Source organism: Simochromis diagramma, unplaced genomic scaffold, assembly GCF_900408965.1.
Source record: "Simochromis diagramma unplaced genomic scaffold, fSimDia1.1 OVJJ01000753.1, whole genome shotgun sequence".
NCBI classification, from domain to species: domain Eukaryota; kingdom Metazoa; phylum Chordata; class Actinopteri; order Cichliformes; family Cichlidae; genus Simochromis; species Simochromis diagramma.
This window is the reverse complement of record NW_024387523.1, coordinates 2943707-2961000: the sequence shown is the minus strand read 5'-3', so window position 1 is coordinate 2961000 and position 17294 is coordinate 2943707. Positions and strand designations below refer to the sequence as shown.

Here is a 17294-nt window from a genome sequence, read left to right as displayed (position 1 = left end):
AAGTGATTTAATACTTTAGTAATTACACTGAAGAGACGAAAAAGTTTTCAACAAACAGAGATTTGATGTCTAAAATATTCATTTCTTCGATTAATCAACATGTGAGCTGAACTCACAACTAACATCTTTTGTAAAAAAGGAGAAAACATTCATGTCAGAGTTTAGATTTGCATTCGAGTGGTTCAAAACAATAACAACAACAAAAAACATAATGCACATTATTTAAAGCTTAAGTGTTGTGCAGAAACCTCATAAATACAACCAATGTCATTTTCACAAATGTAAAGTTTAGTGGAAATGTTCAGATGTCCACTTTTCTTTTTTTCTATTTGTATTATTCTCATTTCAAAGACATTCAAAGCCATTTGGAGACATGCAGAGGTCCTTAAAGCTGAACCTAATATAGTCAACACTGGTTATTTAACTGAGGTAATCACTCTTTCCCCCACAGTCCTATGATTTTTCCCTTTTTCTGTAAAGCAATGTAAATACATTTTTAATACTTTGAGTCAAGTTTTAATATTCATATAGGAATAAACTACAAAAGAAACACAGCCACAAATATAGGCCATTGTTAAGGGTTCAATATTGAGGAAGGGTACAAGAGGTAAATCGAAGAATAACCACACTGATCCGGCCGGGTGAAGTCAAACAATGATTTAATGCACGCGTGGGAAGATCACTGCGTACGCAGACAGCAATTGATGATCTTCGACTTAATCAAAGCATAAACATATATTTTATACCATCAGGGCTTAAATTTAATGACGCCCCCTCAACGTCAGATCCATTTCATACATAGGTCAGATCAAAACCACAATAACTTTTAACACAGTTTAAAAAGAACATTGTCTTCGTCTTCCCAGCAGGTACTTCCTGTCACTGCCGGATGCTCGCTTATCATCTTGACACATCAGCAGCAGTTCTGCTGTATATATACAGACACCATATTTACATACATATTTAGCATCAACATAATGTTCAAAAGGAGTCTGATTCTTCAAGTGATAAACATTTGGCTTGGATGTCCAGGAACTCTCGGCCAGAGCTTTTCAGCTGCCGGCTACACACACACACACACACACACACACACACACACACACACACACACACAACAACACAACCTCAGGTCCCGACACGTCATATGCAGTGGAGGTGTGATGAGCTCATTGAGCTCCGCTGTGTCAGCCTCACCTGCAGCCGTGCACAAATCAAAGTGAAGTAAGAAAAACCGGAACAAACGCACACTAATCATGAAGCTACAGAGCCCCTTTACTCACATGGGTAAGGAATATTTTCATTGCATGTCCACATGTTGATGTGGCAACAAGACATATACAGCAGGTTACCCCACAGTCAGACGCCTGCCATCTACCAGCTAACTGTGTGAAGAGGAAAAATTGCTATAAATGTCTGTTTTTTTGTTGACACGCCTCCTCAGTTTATGGTAGAAGCAACTTAATCCAGTGCTAAGCACAGTGAGACTGATTACGTGGACATTCGTAGAAACCTTCTTGTCTGGGAGGAGGGATGGCAGACTCAGTCACTGCTGACAATAATTTTAACCTGTTACATTCTTTAGAAAAGATGATCCAGTGAAAGAGCCTTTGAAAAGGGATCTCTTCACATGTAAACAACAATTATTTAATACAGATTTGATAATTAAAGCCTCTCATTTTCCACCTCGTTTACCCTTTAATTTACGACTGATATGTTGAAATGTTTTGACACACAGTGAAACGATTTAATGCACAGCAGAAAGTGCATATTCAAATTCATCTCCACATTAAGATGAGTAATGCCTTGAGACATTATATCTGTGGCAAAAACAGACAAAAGGTCAGAGTCCTAGAAAACACAGCCAAGTGATCTCAAATAAAACATTCTACATGACTCGGTCTCTTTCCAGTCGTCCTGTGGATATCAAGTGCACATCAGGAGTAAAAGTTCTCGGCCAGCTTCCTCATTCTTTTATTGCAGTGTGCTGATGGGGCGGGCGGATGATGAGCTGCCACGTTTGCTGCGGCTGCAAACATACAAAGTCCCACTTCACCTTCAGGTTGCTGCTCTGTGCTGGCCCCTTTAAGCTCATCTTTGTTAGGGTTTGGATGGAAGACTTTATAATAAATAATTTTAAGTATTAGACCGAGGACGTAAACTGCAATAACACAGGCACCTGTGATTAAAGCGTGCATGGGCTCTATCACAAAATCAGGAGGATCTGTGCTCATCTTCCAGCACCACACAGCACAGAGGATGCAAATATCAGTCATTATATACCCGTGATAGAGCACAGTCCTGTACCGCGTCTTCCCCTCGGCCACATTAAACCAGTCGAAATACCAAATGATGCCAACAGTGGCTCGATAAAGCCATTCTCCACAAGGACTTTCCATGAAGTCCGTCTTGGATCGCCAAGCGAAGAAGAATAAAACCAACCAAGAGCAGATGAAGTGGGCAAAGATGAAGCAGGGCAGCACGGAGGCGAAAAGAGCGAGAGCAGTGAGACGGGAAGAGATGAGAACCAGGTTCCAGATGAAGTAGATGACTGATGAGGTTATCTTCTGGTTTTCTTTGGCAGGCAGGAAGGAGCGCAGCGAGCGATGGTAGGCCGTCACAGTGAAGGCGATAGCCGAGGCCGAGCCGACGGCTTTCAGAACTGAGGGAGAACGAGAGGCAGCGTCAGAACAAGCAAAGAGAAATGTTGTGAAGTGTGCCACTCCACATAAAGACAAGCAAACTGGTCCCAGAATCAGCAGACTTTTAATGTATCATAACTTTGGTATATTTAGAGAAATTTTAGGTTCAGGTTGTGCAAAAGTGCAAAAGTCTAGCATAGGCCTCAGTTCTCAACAGAGTCACATATGAAAATTTTAGGTCTGAAAAAACACATTTGAAAATATTGGCTTCAAAATGCAGATAAAAATCAGACCTTTGATATGGTAGAACTGTTTGGATCAGGCCCCATCACTCACATAAAAATAACCTAAAAAGCACTTTGTTAAGTTTTCCCAACTGAATGATCGGGAAGAAGAACAAGGATCCCATGCATCCCAAGCATCACAGATATTAAACCGGTCCAGGTTTGTGATTGAAACACTGGTTTATGCCATTAGATTAGTGGTTATTTAAAAAAATCTGTTTTCAATTTGTAACATTTGAAGTGGGTGTAAAATTGATTTGAGCTCAAACATGTTTTTCAGCGCTGAATAATTCACGTGGATATCGCCTGTATTTAAGAGTTATCGAAGATCAACAACATCACATTTAAAACCACTCCCATGTACTTCACCAGCCTGTAACTCACAAAGCATTTGTAGTATGAAGGTAAAGTTTTGCATGATTTCAACAAATATACCAGAGTTCTTATACAAGGAAATCAGCTGATTCTGTGAGGGTCATGTGGAAGGCAATGACCTGTCTTGGGTTCCTCTTCAAGCATTGTTCCTTTTAATGGTTAGGGATTTTCCTGCACAAGAAATTTTTTGATATGCATGTGATCGGTAGCTGGAGTTACAAAGGACACAAATTACATTACTTTTTTTAAAAAGTTTTTTTTTTTTAAACTGTGGCACAGAAGAACGTGTGTCTGTATTTGTTTGGATTTGGCTAATCGTTCTAGCCCAAATACATGTTTTTGGTCTCTCACTCTTATCAGATTTTTGTGCATGTGGCAGAAATTAATCAGGAATAATACTTTAAACAAAAACATGTAAGTACAATAAACATGGCTTTGTTTTTGAATCTTTTAGCCGAGCGCCGGAAAATGTTTCAGCGCGTGGTGACCCTGTTGTGTAACTTTATGTGGTCTGCCACTTCCTGTCCAGGTTGCTGAGGTTCCTAAACACTGAGGTTGGAGTAATTTCACTTACAGATGATAAAGGAATATCTGGGAGGGGAGACATTTCACAAACTGAATGGTTACTGAACTATGGCTTCATATTACAGCACCACACTTGAATTGAGTGAGCTCTTTAGAACGAAGCATTCTTTTAAAAATGTTTGTGACTGCGTGGCGAGCTACCTTAATTATTTTGTACACGGTGGCACTGAGATCAAAGATCTGTGGCTGAATACTTTTGTATTGTGCATATTGTATTTGTACTGTGTACAAAAAGTGCATACTCTATGTCTAAGAAAGTACACTGCTAGCATAAAAATACTTTCGGCTTAGTTGAAGTGAATATGGGTGAGCTGATCTTTAATGATCTGAAGACTTTAAACTTACTTTAAAGTATCAATGAGCCTCCCCATTTAGTTTTTCATTAAGAATTTATTTTACAGTGTCACTATTTCTGCCCAAACCATACATGACTTTAACTCGAGTAATAAACTGTACCTGTAACAGGATCCAGATGGCCCTGCTGCAGAATGATGGTGAGCATGAGTGTGAGCTGCGGGGTGCTCTCTGAAAACGTCTCTACGATTCGCAACATGCTCAGATCTTGGCTCAGAAACACAGCTACACCCTCAGGGTCAGGGAGCTTTGTGCGGAAGCTTTCTACAGCCTTTTCCAGGACTCCTGCGTGCCTGAGAGCCAAAATATAATAAATGAGTCACAACCAGGTAAAGCAAATCCAAATGTCAAACACACCTAGTTGAATTTTCCCGAAAGCATTCTTGTTATGGAAGCAAGTGAGCAAATAAAATCAGTTTGCCCGACACACAGTGAAGGAAAGAAAACAAAATGTAGCTTATCTTGTGAAACAGAGAAAATTAAAGCATGACTCGGGAATTCGGGAAGTTATAAATACTGATTTTCACATAATAGTTCAAAAATAAGATAAAATGAAACTGACAGAACCACAGCACTACAGATGATGAAATCTGTACTCTTGTGGTTTAATGCACGAACCTGATGGAGTTCTTGCACTACAGGCACTTTAAACACGCTTTATTAATTTAATACTACCTGAAGTAGATGCCCAGCTGGAAAACATGCAGCAGTTTGAGCAGCCTCTTGGTAGGCCAGCCCTCGACCTTTGTCTTCATCCTGAACTTGTCATAGCTATACCAAAGCCAGCTGTAAGCCTGAGTGAGCAGTGACGAGACCAGGAGCAGAAACAGCAGAACAGCAAGGCACACGTAGGCCTTTTCCTTATAGAAGGACACAGCGGTCCATATATCCAGCCCTATGTCAACCAGGTACAGCGGCAGGCCCACACAAGTGAAGAGGAAGTCCCAGCAGGAGTATTTAAAGTTAGCCTGAGTGCCTGACATGTTCACCCGTCTCTCTGCGCGCCTCTAACACAGCTGCATGTGATGCATGAGCTGAAAGACAACTTATATAGACAGATAACGAAAGTAAACTCAAGATTTGAGAGTTTCAAAACCCCTCCTACCAACCAGCCCGTGTCCTGAAGCTTATCTTAAAGGCACATTGTGTTAATTCACACACATACACACCTCCTGCTGGTGAATATCCCGCTAACAGTAAACATCGTATTTGGATGACTTTCAGAAAGACTGAAACTGAAATTCCTTTCTGGATATTTTAAGCATCATCCAGAAATCCTGCCCTTTAGTCTTCTCCTTACCTGGCACAGGTTGACAGCTGTGAGGTGGGAGCCCTGCATTAATGCACCCGCTGGTTTACCTAAAGAGGAAGCCCAGATCTTTTTACTGTAAGCCAATGACTTACAGTAAAAAGATGTGCGGATGCTCGTAATCTGGGTTTGCAGAAAGACACAAAAACAAAAAGAAGTGACTTAACTTAGGTACTACTTTAATAATTGCACGGGACAGATGAGGTAAATGTTTAACAGGAAGTAATCCCCTTAACTTTTCATACCAGCTGACAGCATGCCAAAAAGTGGCTCCAAACACGCTATCAACTCTTTTACAGAACAGAGTTTCAACATGTAGTAAATGATGTAAATGATGATGTGGAGGCAGGTTTACTGAAAAAGCTGAGAGAAGGATGTGCTTTCAGCTCTGCATGTATACTAAAGTAAAAGTATTTTGGCACATGACATATTTGAACAAGCTAAACAGATAGTGGATGGATGAGCGACAATAACACTAGATTTGGCAGCTAGATGCAGAGAAATATCTAAAACATTCGTGTCTGTGGCAAATCAGCAGGTTAGCTGAACTCGCTTTACAACACAAAAGAAAAAAGGAGAAACCAAGCTAGTGGATTTAAAACACTTGACCAGCTTTTGAAAAGAAACTATGAACGAACGAACTTACAGTGAAATTTACATTCAAAAAGGTTCCAGCAGCAACTCTAACAAGATAAAATAAAACACACACACGACAACAAAGGTAATTTAAAACCTCAGAAACAAGTTTTGCAGTGTTTCAAAAACAAATCCCAATTTAGAGGGAAAATCCAGATCTCCCACACTTTTAGTAAAAAAGAAAACCCACTAGAAACAATGTACAAATGTAAGATTGCTGTTTTTATTTTACTCTTTAACCAAGTCTCTGTATTAAACCATTTATAGCTTAGTTTTTATAATTACATATTGAATAAATACAATTCTATTCTAAATCTATTTCTAGAAATCCTAAAGTGAACTGAACTATAACACCTATATAGAAAAACTGTCTTTCTGCTCACACTTAACAGTAATATTTAGGCTACTAACAGGCTGGAGTAATAAAACACAATTAAAAAGCACACAAACAGATTTGGTTTAGCTTATCAAACTATTCCTGCTTCAAACAGAATGAAAAATTAAAGCTGTATGCAATTTTTTTTCTAACGTAATTTATACATTAGCCACAACACTAAAACCTTTAGCAGATTTTGTATTTGCTGAGAACACCCATAAACCTACCAACCACCAAACGCACTCACAGCTCCTGTGTTGGTAACCCAGCAGGTCTGAGAGGCTTTGACAGCATGAGAGGACGTACACATAATTAGGCAAGTGGTGTTAATGTTGTGGCTGACTAGTGTTTGTATAGTTACAGTACAGTATTTGTGGTTGTAAGAAGCCACTGTGGGAGCATCTTTGTGTAAACACTGGACTGAGCTGAGTGCTCATCAGGTATTTCATTTGACACTTCAGTTAAAAATGTATCCAGAAATCCCCTTTATTACAATATAAACACTGTCTGTATGTTTATGCTTGAATGTAAAAGTACACTTAGTGTAAATACAAGTTTATTATTGCAAGTTTCTTGTTTCATGTACGATTTTAGAATCTGTACTTTGAAGCCACAGAAGGGAATTGTTTACTTCAGACATGTTTGCACTAGTGGGAATATTCGCATTTGCAGAGGTGATATTGTCCTATGTGCACATTGGACTATGAAGCTACAAGTTGGAGACCAGCTAATGTCTGATCTTAATTTGTCAATCATTTATGTTCTTAAGTGCACTTTGGCTGGGAAAACTTCAGAGTTTTAGTGCACATTGGAAAACTATTTTAGTGCACTAAGCCTGCAGAAAAAAACTGCAGCACAAATCTGAGAAACAGAAACAGATGCTTCATTCAGTAAAAAGCCAGACATCACAGATGAGGGGGCTCGGCACCGTTTGTGCCGTGAGGGTTTCGGAGGACTCTTTGATCTGTGTAAAAATTAGTGGCGTGGCAGGCCATGCGTTTGTTGACAAGTGTAGAGGACGGGGTGCTGTCCTGGATGGAAAAGTCTCTAAAGGACACTTCTGCATCAGGCAGATCACTGGGCAGTCCAGGCTCCCTCCCCAGGGGTCTCCACAGTTTAGGGTGGAAACAGCAGTAGTACAGGGTTTTAAAAAGCAGCCCCAGGAGGTAAGTGAGAGGTAGAGAGATGAGAAGTGGGAGGACGAACGCATCAGTCTGGACCAGGTCTCTGTAGCACCACCAGGTCACCAGCAGGATCACCCCATCTATGGTCATGAAGGAATGGTAGATTAGGCTCCTGCCACGGGTCTGACCCTCAGCCACGTTAAACCAGCTGAAGTACCAGATGAGCCCCACGGTGGACCGGTACAGCCACTCCCCACCCACGCTGTCCATGAAGTTTGTCCTCTGTTGCCACGCCCACAGCACAAAGACGAACCACAGCATCAGAAAATGGGCGGCGATGTATCCAGGAAGGACAGAGGAGAACAGGGCGAGCGCCACCACCCGTGGAGCGATTAGCAGCAGATTCCACAGGAAATAGATTAAGGAGGACCCCCATCCCTGCTTGGCTTTGTCTATGAGGAAGGCACGCAGGCAGCGGTGGTAATCCACTACCATCCAGGCTATAGAGGTGGTTGAAGCAGCAATACTTACAACTGAAAAACAGAAGTCAAACCAAGAGGAAGTGAACAAGTGCACAACTGTGATGTTTGCTTGCTGTTCACAGAGAGAGAACTCACACTGAACTGTCCTGGCCTTGTTGGTGCGAAGTATGACGTGGATCATCAGGGTGAGCTGAGGTGCGCTCTCACAGAAGGTCTCGATAAGACGGAGCATGCTCAGGTCATGTGTCAGGTAAACAGCATACTCTGACCCTTCCTCTTTCCTCCACCAGACTCTAAAGCCCTGACGTATGGCGGAGATGTGTCTGAGTGCGGATGGGAGAGCAGCGTGAGAAAATGACACAGCAATGAACAAACCAAACTCATGGAAATAATCGGGTGTGATTCATTAGGAGAGGTCAAAAACAGTGTGACTGAGCTTTTCATACCTCATTAATTCATTTTTATGCAGTCAGTTGTGCTCAGACTTACTGGATTTACAACTTACCACACCTGACACTGACATTTGTACATGGCTTGAGGTGTTTTAAAGAAAAAATATATGGTTTCATTTTGGATTAGAAAATAAAGAAAGTGAAAAAGCTATGCTAAGGAAACTTTCACAACAAACAGGCAGAGGCCTTAGCTGCTGTTGAAACACTTATTGAGAAACAGATTCAGTGATGAATTCGGAGTGATTACATGAAATGACCTTACTAACATTTAACAGATGTGTTTTACATTTACTTAGTTCCTAAAGCTAAAACCCGGGATGTTTTACTGTTTTAAATTATTAGCACCCTGAGTTTATTTATCATTGCCAAACTTTAAAATGTTCAAAACAGGTACTACTATACCATAACACCTTTATTCATAAAGCACTTTAAAATAAACCGGGGTTCACAAAGTACTGTACATATAAAATAGCATAAACAGAAAATAAAATCAAACATTAAAAAAAAATAGAGAATTAGAGAAAACAGAAAAATAGAGCCAACCTTTCAAAAGGTGCCAGAGGCTTCAGCAAATAAATATGTTTTAATACGAGTCATAAACTCAAAAGGAGAAGACGCGCATCCGAACAATCAAGCAGCTGCATTACCCCGATGTTTATCAAATTAAAAATTTATTTCAGTTTTAAATTTATGGACTGTGCACTGTTGCTGTTCAAACATGAAAACCCTAGTGTTAAAGCTAAAATAAAACTGCTTTAACCTTGCCACACTTCCATAAAATCCTGCCATTTAGTCTTCTCCTTACGGTGACAGCTGAGAGTTGGGAACTCTGCGTTAAAGCACCTGCGGGTTTACCTAAAGAGGAAGCCCAGTTGTAGAACATGCAGCAGGCAAGACAACTTCACTCTGTCCCCGAAGAGCACGCTTTTCGCCCCAGTGTGTTCGCTGAAGCCCGGCAGCTCTCGGTCGTACTTGAACCAGAACCAGCTGAACATCTGGACCACGACGGACGACAGGACCATGAGGCCAACCAGGACTCCGAACCAGAAGAAGTCTCCTCGGCAGTAAAACTCAGTGGCCACCCAAACATCGGAGCCCCAGTCTACGAGAAAAGTGCACACTCCGATCACGGAGAAGACGAAGTCGGTCCAGGAGTACTTTGAAAAAGTTCCGCGCTCCATGGCTGAGCCTCCCTCTCTCAGCAGCTAGCTGTCCACTCGAGCTACCTGTTTCTGAGAAGCTAACCTTCAGCTAACGTCGTGTACCGTTATTTTCCTCCCAAAGTGGCTCCACAGTCTTCTTCACCACGATGAAGAGAAGTTGCAGAGGGTTTGACATTTTGAGCTCCAGTAAATTAATGTTACGCCCCAAGACAAATAAATTACGTTTAAAAACTAAAAAATACTTCCAAAGAGAAGAACGGGTGTGTTTGTGTGATTGTTGGCCACGCCCACCGCGGCTCATGCAGGTTTTAAACGCATCACAACAGTCAGAGCACCGCTTTCCGACATTCGCCATTTTTATTTCAGGCATGAGGCTAGCAGTTTCAGAGAATTTCCAGCAACGGCCTCCTAATTGCAGTACTCTTGGGCCACAAAAAATACTTGTCTCTTATACACTCTCACAAAGTTTCTGTAGTTGTTTAACTACGCTTTTAATGTCTATTTGTTGTTTGTAGTCCGGTGCCATCAAGGAGTGCGTCTTGTCGCAAATGCTTAACTGGCCGCTCTCCCAAACAAAGCTTGTCATAGCTGTGTATGCTTGTGGATTTATTTGCGTACTTAGAAATCCGATTACATACACAGTGATCTGAATAGTCACACACAGATTTTAATATGCACACAAAAACTGAGATAGACATTCGCACAAATAGTTCTGGTTCAATAATAACCCCACAATGTCTGTGATAACTAGAAATGGAAACTCCTATCCAACGGTGGCTCTGGTCTAACTGTAAAAAGTTATTTTCATTCATTCCTAATCGCACGATATATTTTCTAAAAACTAAAGTTAAAAAAAACTAAGACAACCCCCCTTTTAGTCGTGGCCTATCATATCAAAGGAGGGCCTTATGTATGGCGGCAGTCTCACGCCTGCGCTGTAGCCGCTTGGTTGTTGTCGGGTTTGTCGTTTCGGCAGCACGCTCGGAGGAGGCAGCAGCATGTCGCGGGTGTATATCGGAAGGTTGAGCTACAGAGCCAGAGAGAAGGACGTAGAGAGGTTCTTTAAAGGCTACGGGAAGATACTTGAAGTCGACTTGAAAAACGGGTAACGATGCTGTGAATTAATCGTGTTTAACATGGAAATTGGTGCTTGAAGGGCCGCGTACGGCCTTGTTGAATCCAAAGCGGGTCAGACTTGCTAATGCTAATATAGCTACTCTACACCAAATTTCGCTTTTCCCGTTATTACGTGTTTTTTTTCCCCCCTAAAGTTCGCCTTCGTTTTACATGAGTGCTTGTTTTATCGATGTAAAGGTCAAGCTAAATTTTCCCATCTTTATTGTTGGTTATTGTTTGCGTTAGCGCCAAATCGCTAGCGAGCTAATGTTGGACGTGGCAAAGTCAAAGGCGGCTGTGTGCATTACAAGCAAACGGTCTGCTGCAGCTGTAACTTCACCCACCGTTATATTTTTAACGCAATATGAAACTGTAGGGGGAATAGTTTCAACCGTATGCATAGCCTTCCTTTACGTTAAATATCTCTTTGCGGTCGTACTGGCGCTAATCTGAACAAATTAACGTGTAGGGCCGCTAAAATCTAAGGCTCCAGCCGGATGGTTTTATTGTCTCTATAATATGATTGAATAGTCTGTAAAGTTCGATTACTTGGTCTGTATGTGTCACAAAGCTGTGGAAAAATACCCACTGATGGCTGAGATATAAAATTTACAAAAATGCACAACAAATAAATTTGTATTTGTTCACATTTGAGGAAGTAAAATGGTGTATTGAGAAATTTATGCGTTACAACAGCCAACAATATTAAATGAGAGGTATAATAAAAAATTGGTTCAAGGAAGTCGAATAGCTTAATAAAATGTAGTAATTCAATAATAATATATAAAAACATTAAAAAAAACATATAAAAAGCTTGATAACATGAAAATGTTTAGAAAAACACAATAGGAAAAAGGTTAAAATTTATATTACTAAAATAAAATAAATCATCCAAGTTAAAAAAAACAACACACACACAACTTGTCAGTAAAAAAAAAAACTAAACAGGAGCAAAACTTAAGTAAAATTTGCATAAAGTATTATATCATAAAACACAGATAACAGTAAAAGATGTAAAATGTTGGATTTAAAGGACAAAAATAATAATTTATCCTGCTCAGTTACCTGCTGCCATCAGTAAACTTGTTACATTGCTGCAACTCTGCTGTAAAGTCCTTTCTTCTTTTTATTTAAACATGTTTCATTTCCATCTGCAGGTATGGGTTCGTTGAATTCGATGACCCCCGTGATGCTGATGATGCAGTATATGACCTAAACGGCAAAGAGCTGTGTGGAGAGAGGGTCATTGTGGAGCACACCAGGGGACCACGTCGTGATGGAGGCTATGGTGGTGGTGGTGGTGGAGGAGGAGGTGGTGGAGGAGGTGGAGGAGGAGGAGGGCGGAGTAAGTGTCCAGCGGTGTATTGCCCGTATTTCACGTGAATAATAATTTATAAGAAATCTCATTTATTTCAGGGAATTCTTAAATTTCATGGGGGGCAGAACTGGTCCTTGGTGGCTAAAGTGCATTCAGTTTATATCATAATTTCATGGTGGAAACTGACAGAGGTGGTTTTTCTGTAGCTGGTTCTTAGAATTGGGTGGAGTGAGGTGAAGCTGGTTTGTTCTCTATTAATTCAATTTTCGTTTCTGGGTCACACCTTCACAGTAGTTTCATCACAGTTCACCTTTGTTGCAATCTCAATGAGCATTCCTGGTTTCTAGTGGTGTTTTTGAATTGGGGAAATCTTACTCGTGTACTACTTAACAGTTGCTTCTGCGATGCAGTCCCTGACAGATGGCGGCATCTTTCTTTCTGTGATGGAAAGCTGGAAACAGGCAAGGTGGAACCTAAGAAAGAAAATGGCGCTGCTCTGCTGTCTAAAGTGAACATTTAACAGTTTAACCACAATTTGGCATGTTATCACGGACTGATTAAGCTTTTCAAATCAGGATTTGACCAATATCTGGTCCTTGTGTCTGGTAGGTGTATCCCCGATACCTGTAGATCGTTCTTTGAGAACCAAAGGGGAATTATTCCTGCTAAGCCGCTGACCTCATTTTCTTTGTTTTGGTCGTTGAGACACTCCCACCCGTCCACATTTCACTATTGTTCTGGCTTGAGTGAGCCTTCTAGGTTTCTAGTGGTCTCTTAGCCTGCGAGTACATCTGAGTTTCTGGATAGAGCAGTAATTTGGTTTTGAATTGCTTTGCTATACATCACTTCACAGCTTCTACTCAGAAAAGAACAGCAGGCGTGGGAGGAGGTGTCGTAACGTGATTAAATCTGTGTGCACCAGAGCCACCAATGACTTCTTCAAATATCTTGGGTTTCCATGTGATGGATTTGAAACTAACAATACATGTGAATGTGTGATGATGCGGGAATTGGCTTACTAATTAAAACAGTATAAATGTATTGATTGAGCATTGTAGAGTAACTATTTGACTGTCAAATATCTTGTAATCTATTGATGTCTTATTCCGTTTTTATTTCATTTAAAGTGATTGTCAATTTAAAGGTAAAGATTTAACAAAGAACCTCAATGTTTTAATTGAAAGAGTCCTTTGCTGACTGCCTGCCCCTATTGCTGGCCATGGTGTCCCCCCTTTCCAAGAGTGTGGTTTGACCATTCTGGGCCCCTGGGCAGACCAAAAAAGGGAGCCATTGTGAATGAAGACCGCTTTTCCCATTAGGCCCAGGCCGGGTGGTGAGGATGCCATGGGGTTAGGAACAGATGTGGGTTCAGCTCTTATAGGTGCCTGAAAAAAAACAACATGTTTTGTATCAGTGAAATGTTTTTAGATAGGATAGATTAGACACTTGATTTAGTTCAACGTAAGTACTTCCTCCTTCAGTTATTAATTTGATTTTTATTGCTTTTTTCTTTTCTTTTTTCTTATTAAAATAGGCCTGTTGAGCATCAACCAAAATTTAATATCCATAGGGTTTTTTTTTTTCTTGTTGGCTTAAAAATTTAAAGAAAGACTAATAGAAAGAAATAATTAGGGTCTTTTTAGGAATTAATAGCTTTTTCTCTTTTTTTCAGCCTTTTTGCTTTTTCCCTATTTTGTTTCCTTTCCCAAGAGATTATTGATATATTTTAATAGTGTGTAGCTGGAAGTTTAGTATGACTGCACCATCCCGGTTGCTTTCCTGTCCTCATTGTTCCTTCTGTTTCCTTGTTACCCTGAAAGGTGGATATGGACGCTGGGGAGGAAGAGACAGATATGGTCCACCTATACGGACAGATTATCGGCTTATTGTTGAGAATCTTTCCAGCCGCTGTAGCTGGCAAGACTTAAAGGTATGTTTTTGCTTAATTCACCCTCCTCTCTCATATTAAATACTTATTGTGAAGGAAGTAAGGCTTACAGTCCTGATTTAAAAAAAAATAAAAAAAAAAAAAAAATTGAAGTGAACCATTATTTCAGCGTTTTAACATTTCCCATAGTGAGATTTTCCCCGTCTTTTTCTTTTTTAAATTTCCCTTATTTTACCCAACTTTAAGAACGTTGCATTAGATTTTGATTTTTGTTTTTATTGTGGCCACATGATTATATAAACATTCATAAAGCACAACACACCCATTCTGATCAGGTTGTCCATAAGGGAAGATGTAATATGAATCCATGATTCAGAAGCTCTCATGGATTTTATGTAAAATATTTACATGCAGTTTGGTCAGAGCCTCCAGTGGACACATTCTCATGATCTCATCTGTTTCCTCTCCTTGGTAGGACTACATGAGGCAGGCGGGTGAAGTGACTTACGCTGACACCCACAAGGGCCGGAAGAATGAGGGGGTGATCGAGTTCAGGCTCTACTCTGATATGAAGAGGGCCCTGGAGAAGCTCGACGGCACAGAGGTGAACGGCAGAAAGATCCGGCTCATTGAGGACCGTCCTGGTGCCAGGCGCCGCCGCTCGTATTCTCGTAGCCGCAGCCGTTCCAGGTAAAAAAGGCACTGTTGTCTGGTATTGTATTAGGAATTGCATGCTGCTGCAGTCGGATCCAAGATCGATAAATGGTATAATATTTTGTCAGGTCTCGCTCCAGGAGCCGCAGGTCTCGTAAGAGCCGCAGCCGCAGTGAGAGCAGCAGTCGCAGCCGCTCCCGCTCCAGGTGAGAAAAACTTTATTTTGCTGTTTTGTCCAGAAACTGATAGATGTTCGATCGATTTGTCCTCTCACTAGCTGCCTTGAGACAGCTTGAGACTTTGTATCCAGTTCAGTTCATTTGTTTTTATAAGTATGTTACAGGAAACGTGTTACGCTCATTTATAGCTTTCATATTCGTAGACTCTACTAGAGTTACTTTGCATGATTCAAATCAAGGTTTTCTTATCTTTCTTTCTTATCCTCTTTGTTGTGACTTATTACTTCATCCTGTCTGTAAGAAGCCGTTATAGCTCCTGTGCTCACAGCCAGAGCCGTGAGACTGAGATTGCCATATTAGGATAGATCTCTCGTTCTCACTGTAGAGGAAAGCTAGCTGAAAATAAGGGGTTACGTTTACTTCTATCCTGACTTCATTAATACAGACTTTGTTTAAATATGACCACCCGTTACTGAAATCGTGGGTGTAGATATAAAAATAAGGAAATGCATAATGGGTTTAATAATACATGTACAAAAATGTAAATAAATCTTCAGGTCAAACCTTCAGTCTTTGTCATAAGACGATGACATCGCGCATTGGTTTGTAAAGTCGTGCTTAGCTGCCAACGGAGCGTTTTCAGGACTGCAACTGCAATTAGGACTGCATGCTGCCTGGCTAATCCTTTGTCATTAACAATAACAAAGGATGAGCAGATCCTGAATAATCCTCCTTTGTGATTTCTGATTCTTAGTTACTAAATATGACTGAGCGCATAAATTGATCATAAGTGTTTACTGAGGTTAGCGCTGAGGGCTGTCTTACTGTAGACTTCTATAGGGCAAGAAGTCTTTTATTTATTTATTTTTGTATGGTGGCCTTTAAAAAGCATGAAGACTACGTACTTTCTCTTTACTGTCTTCAGACAGGATGTAGAAATTTCTGTTTAAATTATGTCTCTCAGATGCTTTTAAAGCTGCTCACAATCATTCCATTTTTGTGTTGCGGAACATCGAAACAAAGAAAACAGACCCTTAGAAAAACCCCTAAAATTCTAGTAATTTTACCCAGCTGTTCAGTGCTTTATGTTAATGAGAATTTTGGTGGATGGGTTGGTGCAATAAGACTTGGTTTGTCTTTTGTCCACAGAGCTGCTTCTCGCTCCCGCAGCCGATCTCGTAGCAAGAAGAATAAGGGAAAGGGCAAGAAGGAGGAGGAGGAGCGCAGCAACGGCGCTCAGAAGAACAAGGATCGCAGCCGGAGCCGCAGCCCCAAGAGTAAAAAGAGCAAGAAAGAGGGGAAAAAGGGCAAGAAGGGGGAGTCCAGGTCCAGGTCTCGCTCTCGTTCTCGCTCCAGGTCTCGCTCTAGATCTCGTTCTGCATCTGGAGCTAAGGATCAGTCAAGGAAATCTGTCTCAAAGGGCCGGGAGGAGCCCAAGAGCGATGACGAGGGCGGCGAGCCTGAGCGAGGCTCACGCTCTCGTTCTCGTTCCCGTTCTCAGTCTCCTGAGGAGTCCAAATCCAGAGCCAGGTCTAAATCAAAGTCCAAATCCCGTTCCCCCTCACCTGCCAAAGCCCGCTCCCGTTCCCGCTCCGCCTCCAGATCGGAGTCCCGCTCTAAATCCCGCTCCCAGTCTCGTTCTCGTTCCCGTTCCCGCTCTTAGTTCAGATTTTGGACTGTTTGTCACAAGCCCTCCTCCCAGTGTCTCCCTCCTGCCCTCTATTTACATTCCCCGTGCCCGACAACACTATCCTCACCTCCTGTTTTTTGATAAGTAGCTGTAGAATACCAGGCGCTCATGCTCGATGTCTCTTATGCACATGCTACTCCATTTCATTTGCCCTTTACCAACATACGTTTTCATTAGTGGTGTTTGTAACAATAACAACAGGGTGCAATGTCAGTTTTATAAGTTTAAGCGAAGGTATGGTATTTGTCTTAGCCTTTTTTAATCAAATGTAGAAGCATACTGTTTTTGTCGATATGCTGGTTGGGAACACCTTCCCCACTTTTGTGAAATCCTTGTAATCTTTGTTTCACATTAAAAAAAAGAAAAAAAAAAGCTTGTTCTGGACTTGTTAGTCATGCTTATGTTGGTAATAAATTCGGTGTGTGAGGGAAGCAGGTTGGCTCTTTTATTTTTTTGCATGATGGTGTAAATATCACTGGGGTGAGTTTGTTTCTTTGTTTGCTCAGAAAACAGTTGGAACAGTTTTTAGAAAATGTTTAATTTTAATTATTAAACTTTAATTTAATAGAACTGTAATTTGTCAGTAAGATCGCTGAAACAACAATTTAGTCCTCGGGCTCTGATTTTATCCATAATGTGAGAAGAAGAAAACATGCAGTAGAAAGTCCCA

General features: G+C 41.0%; 3 protein-coding genes across 4 annotated transcripts; 1 reads left to right on the top strand and 2 right to left on the bottom strand.

Moving 5' to 3' along the window:
* Positions 1-642: 642 nt before the first annotated feature.
* LOC120726819 (XK-related protein 8-like) lies at positions 643-5619 on the bottom strand. The gene is made up of 3 exons (XM_040020782.1): positions 4913-5619; positions 4340-4530; positions 643-2659 (listed from the first exon to the last, which is right to left on the bottom strand). The coding sequence occupies exons 1-3, from the start codon at positions 5218-5220 to the stop codon at positions 1935-1937; spliced, it is 1224 nt and encodes a 407-aa protein (XP_039876716.1). The 5' UTR covers positions 5221-5619; the 3' UTR covers positions 643-1934.
* Positions 5620-5708: 89 nt separating this feature from the next.
* On the bottom strand, positions 5709-10219 carry LOC120726818 (XK-related protein 8-like). Its single transcript, XM_040020781.1, has 3 exons — positions 9472-10219; positions 8300-8487; positions 5709-8215 (listed from the first exon to the last, which is right to left on the bottom strand). The coding sequence occupies exons 1-3, from the start codon at positions 9795-9797 to the stop codon at positions 7464-7466; spliced, it is 1266 nt and encodes a 421-aa protein (XP_039876715.1). The 5' UTR covers positions 9798-10219; the 3' UTR covers positions 5709-7463.
* A 494-nt stretch (positions 10220-10713) lies between these two features.
* On the top strand, positions 10714-17055 carry srsf4 (serine and arginine rich splicing factor 4). Of its 2 annotated transcripts, XM_040020783.1 has the most exons (6): positions 10714-10884; positions 12053-12240; positions 14034-14143; positions 14577-14791; positions 14884-14961; positions 16084-17055. In XM_040020783.1, exons 1-6 carry the CDS (start codon positions 10778-10780, stop codon positions 16595-16597), a joined length of 1212 nt encoding a protein of 403 aa, XP_039876717.1. In that variant the 5' UTR covers positions 10714-10777; the 3' UTR covers positions 16598-17055. The 2 variants fall into 2 exon arrangements, with proteins under 2 accessions (XP_039876717.1, XP_039876718.1); XM_040020784.1 differs by lacking the exons at positions 10714-10884; positions 12053-12240 and adding an exon at positions 12247-13594.
* The last annotated feature ends 239 nt before the right edge of the window (positions 17056-17294 follow it).

Coding starts and splice junctions, on each gene's coding strand:
- LOC120726819 (XM_040020782.1), bottom strand. CDS start 5,220: ATGTCAGGCACTCAGGCTAACTTTAAATACTCCTGCTGGGACTTCCTC. Junction 4,531..4,912: donor CAGCTGGGCATCTACTTCAG/GTAGTATTAAAT, acceptor TTTGGCTCTCAG/GCACGCAGGAGTCCTGGAAA. Junction 2,660..4,339: donor CCATCTGGATCCTGTTACAG/GTACAGTTTATT, acceptor GTTCTCCCTCAG/TTCTGAAAGCCGTCGGCTCG.
- LOC120726818 (XM_040020781.1), bottom strand. CDS start 9,797: ATGGAGCGCGGAACTTTTTCAAAGTACTCCTGGACCGACTTCGTCTTC. Junction 8,488..9,471: donor CAACTGGGCTTCCTCTTTAG/GTAAACCCGCAG, acceptor ATCCGCACTCAG/ACACATCTCCGCCATACGTC. Junction 8,216..8,299: donor CAAGGCCAGGACAGTTCAGT/GTGAGTTCTCTC, acceptor TCTGTTTTTCAG/TTGTAAGTATTGCTGCTTCA.
- srsf4 (XM_040020783.1), top strand. CDS start 10,778: ATGTCGCGGGTGTATATCGGAAGGTTGAGCTACAGAGCCAGAGAGAAG. Junction 10,885..12,052: donor GAAGTCGACTTGAAAAACGG/GTAACGATGCTG, acceptor TTCCATCTGCAG/GTATGGGTTCGTTGAATTCG. Junction 14,792..14,883: donor CGTAGCCGCAGCCGTTCCAG/GTAAAAAAGGCA, acceptor ATATTTTGTCAG/GTCTCGCTCCAGGAGCCGCA.